Below are 6,430 nucleotides of genomic sequence, written 5' to 3' on the forward strand. Positions count from 1 at the left end.
AGTTTCGAAAACTTTTTGATTGCTCTCTTATTTATCGACAAAATATATTTTGTCGATAATTAGATAGAAGAGAAGCATATGAAATGAGACATATAAAAATGAATAATGAAAAAAAATAGATGAAAGATAAAAATAGGTTAAATATTCAATCATCATCATTATCAATTAAATAATTAAAACATCTTTTTAAAAATAGGATAAAGAAGAGTAGTTTATCTATGTTGATGTGAATGTATTTAATTTACATCACTCTGAAAATGTGTGAATATGTAAATATATATCATATAAATTTTTTTTTTAAGTATTAATATTCTGATTTTTTGTATGATATTTTGTATTGGTATTTGAAAATATGGGAATATGAAACAAAATTCTAATTAAATTTTAAGTGCATCAATGATATTTTCAGCTTGTTTAATATTGTAATATTAATAACAAAGTTTTTTTTGTTATTTTGTTTTTTATTTTTTTACAAACAATAATACGTGATTACAACTAAGTACATACATTTATGGGTTTCAAAAATAATTTTAAAAAATATAAAGTATTTAACATTTATTTCATTATTTTAATTGCAAAAATATGAAGCTAACAAAATATAAAACAGCAATGATATTTTCATTTGACCAATTATTTTATCATATCTTCAAGTATCTAATTAAAATATATAAAATCTGTTGTTATATATATAACACTAAGTGGAGAAAGAAAGATATTATTTTTTTCCTCATAAGGATGTTAAGAGGATAGAGAGTCCAACGAGACCAACTAAAACAAACAAACAAAAGTCAAGAAAGCAAAATTCAATTGAAATAAAAATGCTTTTAGATTTTTGTAACTAATTTGATAAAGATTGATTAAATGTATTAATCTGTTATCAGTAATAATGTATTATATATCTATATATATATTTATATTTATACCTATATTTATTATATAAAACTATTTATGTGATTGACGTATTCAAAATTTGATAAATAATTCAATATATATAATATATTCTCTAAATTTTTCTAATATATTATTAGTTAATTATATTTTGAATGTAGATAATGCAGAAACATTCTTAATAAAAATATTTTTCTTAACAGATTAATAAATAAATTTCAATCTTATTCAAAATAAAGATAAAATTACATTAATTATATTTTTCAACTTATGTTTCAACTATTTACATATGTATTTATATGTATACATATGTATTTACATATGTATTTATATACATATGTACATTATTATAATTATATGCAATTTCTACAAATATCCAGAAAGCCAGATATAAAAATAAATTTGTTTCTCTATAATATATATGAATAATAGGCAATGGTTTTATTGTATTCTTATGACTTTCAGTAAAGTATTCTGAATATAATACAATGGAAACTATATGAGAATCTATATAAATTCATAATTGGTGCACAATTTGGAATTAAACAAAATGGAATTAAACAAAAATCATAAATGGAAAGAAATAATTTATTTCAAAGATTATTCTATAATGTGATCATTATATATATATACATATACAAGTATTCTAATGAAGAAATTTACTTTGTGATTATAATAAAACAATATATACATATAAACAAATAAAATAATATATAATACTTATTACAAGATTATATATATGAATAATTGTTTAATTAAATTAATATATTTCTATTATTAAATATGAGGTGCATTATGAAAAATGAAATAAAAGATTATCTTAAATAAATCTTAAATAAAAATAGAATATAAAGCTATTATAAGATTATAACAACATATTTTACACAAGATTTGAATTCTTCGCAAAATGCTGATTATTGTGTTTATTAAATATATATAAATATATTTAAAAAAAAATTTTAACATATTTGAACTAAGAAAAATCTCTATCATTTTTAATGTCAAGTTATTTTTAAATTAGTTTAAATAGCATTATTATATATGCATATAATACAGCAATTCAACCAGAAGCTCAATTCATTTCAAATTATTGAAATATTATAATTATATATGCAAATTTAAAAGCAAATGAATTTTTTAACCAAAAATGCAATACTTTAGGTAAAATTCCATTTGCAAGTTGAAAGACACTCGAAAATGCAATTACTTCACCTCGCATACGATTGTAGTGTTCGATGCATCAGTTTGCTGAGTAGTATTAAACTGGACTAGAACTAATTCGTATGTAACTATGGTTCCTGCTACCTGAAATATAGTAATTAATTTGTAAATTAAACATTTCAGATTGGATATCAATATATGAATATTATATCTATACATATACATACAGTCAATACGAGACTTCTGGTCACTGAAAAGAATTTCATACCGGTCAAGCAGATGTTATCTGTCGTTACTTGTGACAGAAATCTCATTACCTATAAAAATAATAAACCAATTATATATATTATACGATATAATTATACAAATTGATTAAGATTGAAATTTTACTTCTGTGGAGAAACTGCTACTGGAAACACTATAGAGAATCGGTGCCGGAAGTAAAGATTCATCGTGAATCGTCGCAGCACACAGTGAAACTACTGTTGTTCTAGCCAAAAGGAATCCAAAGGAGAATCCAAAATAGATTTTCTCGATAATACCTCGCATCGGGCTGTTCAAACATTTAATAATTATCCTATGTCTATTTGTATGACATATAGTAATTAGCAATATTAATCACATAAAATGATGGAAATTAAAATTGAAGATTAAATTTTTAAATAGATTAAAAAAAATGTGTAGATCAAAGATGGGAAATGATAGAAGAGAATTACATAATAAATTACAATAGATATTTATGTAATAGTAATGAAACGACATGCATAAATAAATATTTCTGTGATGTATACTTGAAAGAGAAAAGTAGTTGTATGCAGATGAAATATAAGTCCGTGGCGAAAGATAGGAGAACCATAATGGAAATATGGGAGTCCAGTTGTCTCGTTAAGGTTGCCAAATGGTTGTAGTCACTCCTTGCCTCGGCCCACCACCATTCCGGCATTGCCTTAACAATGAAATGATACTAACGACCAATTCGTCATTAGAAACAATAATATAAATTGCTAAACTTTATAATATTTTAATTAGAGCAATCATACAAGAAATAATATAATTTTTTAGCATGTGACAAAAAACAAAGAGAATAAGTGAGAGAGAATGATAGAGAAAAAGTGAGAGATTGATAAAAGAAATGAGTAAAACATTATTAATAAAATTTTACTATTAGTAAGTCGTCAGAAAATAAATACATAATAAAAAATATACAATAGAGAAATATTATAACCGCTTACCTTTCCTCTTATAGAATACAAGCGGCTGTTTAATTGTCGAAATTGATCCGTTAGAGCGATGCTGATAAGAATGAGAAACAAATCCACAAAATTCCATGAAAATGTACTGAGGATATTAATGATATCTACCAATATTCCCTTCCATAAACTGTATGAAGTTCTAGAAAATATCTAATTAAATATAAATTATTATTTTTAGAACATTTTCTCTTCTAAAAATTTAATTTTTTTTTAAAACGAGATCAGTTTGTAAAAATATTCGAAGGAAAATTGCTTTTACCTGTGGAAATTGCATCTGGAAATACACAGCAAGAATACTCTGCTCTCCATGAAATTCAATGCATTCTTTCGCTTTGAAGTAACCGTGGATTATCGATAAACTGTGCTCAACTGCAAAAATTTATCGCGATTTTGAAAAAAATTAAGTTAAAAATATTTTTTTTTTGCGTTTAAAAAGAATTAATATAATATACGAACGAAAAATATCATTTACCTAATGCAAATGTCATTACCACTATGGTCACGATTTTGAATTTCATGGACAGACTGATTTTGGAAATTTTTCTATGTCTCTGTGAAAGCTCTTTCTCAAGCTTTTCCCAAGTTACCATCAAGCAGGGCCATCGCATAGCCAATTTTAAGAACAAGAAAGATGCGATCAAATTCGTTCCGTTGAAAACGAATGTTGCTTAAGAATAAAAATAAACGATAAATAAATGATTCGATTAAAATTAATGACGATTTAAAATTATGTTAAAAAAATTTTTATGAACTGATAAATTTTCGTTAAAATTATAAATAAAAATCTTACTCATTTTTATTGAACTTATCCCAGTTGTAACAATTCTTAAAACATTAAAAATGGTCATTATCGATGAACTCAGAAATGATATCGTGCAATATATAAATTTCGGGCTGCGCCAAGTGAATCTAAGTATAAAAAGAAGATAGATAACGATATTGAATTAATTTTTAATATACACGATATTTTTAATATCTCATTGAAAAAAAAAAAATCACCTAAGATACGACGCATCGGGACTATTAACCCCCGACACAGGGAATAAAGAAAAGAATTGGGCCAACATGATGATTGGTCTCATGGATGCGTGTAAACTGTCAGTCTTTGGATTAAACGAATTAGCAGAAAATGCTACTGGTTCCGACACTGAAAATTTAAACGAAATACTAAGTCAATTGAAACAAGCAATTCGAATTGAATATTAATTAGATTGAATTCGAATATTAGTAGAAATTTTCATAGAAATTTACTTCCGATAGTTTCTATTTCCGTTTTCAAATTGTCGAATTTGCCAAACTTTGAACTGCTCTTGGGCGACCTGAAAATTTAATTTATTTCAGAACGTAAGAGTAATTGATTGCAAAAATGGATCACGATTTATTAAGATATATATTTAGATACACATATTAAATTATTTTCAATTTTTTGAGCGCAAGAAATGAAGTTTCACATTCACTCGAAACGTCATTCAACATATATATAAAAAAAGGGAAAAAGAAAAGAAAAGAAAGTTAATCGAAGAATGGTAAAATTTCACATAGAATATTGGATCACAAGGATCTGTAAACCTTCTTCGAAGCGCGTCGCGACCAACGATATGCACAGCACAGGATCGCATGGCGAACAGAAGATAGACTCGTTATTTCAGAGTTTTATCATGCGTCAAAAGGGTGGAGAGTGTCTTATACATAGTTCCAGGAAACTCGATAAACGTTTGCTTGAACAACCATTAAAGAAATCTGGCTCAATGGGGTGGTGAACTGGTGGGCAATTGTAAAAATCCGTGACAGAGAAACGATTTATTCTCGTCTCTTATTTGCGGTCTTATAGAAGAATCTAGATTCGTTATCTAATTATATGTATATTACAATTACAAATCGATTATTTAATTTTTATTAGTGATGCCATGGATTATTATGAATATAATCAACGCAAAGTTATTGTAATTGAGAAAGATAATAAAGAAAAAGAAAAACAATAGAAAAAGTGCAAGAAATAGAAATATTGTTTTATACGTACTTAATATTGAATAATAATGTATTTTGATACTTGACAGCTGGCGCATTCAATGGCCGCATTCCATCTAAGTTTTTCCCTGTATTATCGTAAATCGACATTTTTACACCATTTCGTTTAACGTTTAAACATTCAATACCGATCCAGCAACAAGAATAATATCACAAATAGCGCGTAAAGCGACGACGAACCATCATCATCATCATCATCATATCAAGTTCAAACACTTTATCGCCTAAAAAAAAAAAAATAAAATATCCAAAAAAAAGCGCAATCAATCACAAAAGAAATAAATCGTAGAAAAGCGAAAACGGCACGACTCGTTTTTTGTAGTACATGCGTGAAACATATCACGATGAAGTTTTATAAAGCGGCCTAAGATCGTTGAAACTGGGATAGGTGTGACGAGAAAATAAAGGAAAAATTAAAAGGGTGGGATTACAAATACAAGGTATACCACGTGATGAATATATACGTATTCTTCGTGTAGAACGTGTCATGAAATGAACTAAAAGATATACGACAACACAAGTTATATATATCGTATAGCGTGTATATTAACTATGACAGAGAAGATATGTGCACTATTGAGACTATTACAGATATGCACTACTGAGTATAGGTTTATGTATGAATGGACATTTGACACACTTGCCGCAAATAGTGGCTCGATGGCGATACATCCTATCGAAGGTACTCAATGGATTTCCCTATTCGAATATTCGAATCCCCATCCCCGGTTTGATCAGTTCTTCGATTAAAATTCATACTTCGTTTTGGTTTCTATTATATTTCATATGATCAGTTTGATACGAAGTTCGATATAGAGTTTATTTCAAAGCTAATATAATAGATAAGAAAGGATGATGACTGGCCTACAAACACGGATATGTGTGTATATATCTTTGATAAAACAAGAAAACCCTTTTTATGAAAAGATAATGTAGTCATGATTATCATCGTATAGCGTTAATAAAGTATGATTTAATATTTTCTATCTCTTCTTTTTTTTTTTTTTGGAATATCGTTATTATTATGAATATATGTATTATAAATATATGTAAATGCTCGTTCTGGAGAAAGTATCCGTGAAGTGACGTTGTTTTTTTTT

At 26.6% G+C, this 6,430-nt stretch overlaps 1 protein-coding gene and 1 long non-coding RNA gene across 5 annotated transcripts in view; one reads left to right on the forward strand and one right to left on the reverse strand.

Moving 5' to 3' along the window:
* LOC116185987 overlaps positions 1-6,430 on the forward strand; it is a 24,351-nt gene that overhangs the window by 17,573 nt on the left and 348 nt on the right. Inside the window, exon 2 of the long non-coding RNA XR_004150892.1 lies at positions 5,392-5,400. This is a non-coding gene — a long non-coding RNA (uncharacterized LOC116185987). The remainder of the gene's footprint in view (positions 1-5,391; positions 5,401-6,430) is intronic.
* The window catches only part of LOC102673815 (gustatory receptor for sugar taste 64f-like), a 6,722-nt gene continuing 1,019 nt past the window's right edge, over positions 728-6,430 (reverse strand). The window contains exons 1-12 of one of the 4 annotated variants that reach the window (XM_006618583.2): positions 5,323-5,473; positions 4,554-4,621; positions 4,302-4,449; positions 4,093-4,211; positions 3,775-3,969; positions 3,562-3,671; positions 3,282-3,452; positions 2,841-2,995; positions 2,440-2,602; positions 2,277-2,366; positions 2,101-2,193; positions 728-768 (exon numbers count right to left, since the gene is read on the reverse strand). In XM_006618583.2, the coding sequence (XP_006618646.2) occupies positions 739-768; positions 2,101-2,193; positions 2,277-2,366; positions 2,440-2,602; positions 2,841-2,995; positions 3,282-3,452; positions 3,562-3,671; positions 3,775-3,969; positions 4,093-4,211; positions 4,302-4,449; positions 4,554-4,621; positions 5,323-5,420 (1,440 nt within the window). In that variant the 5' untranslated portion in view covers positions 5,421-5,473 and the 3' untranslated portion in view covers positions 728-738. Of the gene's footprint in view, positions 769-2,100; positions 2,194-2,276; positions 2,367-2,439; positions 2,603-2,840; positions 3,014-3,281; positions 3,453-3,561; positions 3,672-3,774; positions 3,970-4,092; positions 4,212-4,301; positions 4,450-4,553; positions 4,622-4,871; positions 5,233-5,322; positions 5,474-6,430 lie in introns of those variants that run through there. The other 3 variants (XM_031511894.1, XM_031511895.1, XM_031511896.1) reach the window with 3 other exon arrangements.

Source organism: Apis dorsata, unplaced genomic scaffold (genome assembly GCF_000469605.1).
Source record: "Apis dorsata unplaced genomic scaffold, Apis dorsata 1.3 scaffold_360, whole genome shotgun sequence".
NCBI classification, from domain to species: Eukaryota; Metazoa; Arthropoda; class Insecta; order Hymenoptera; family Apidae; genus Apis; species Apis dorsata.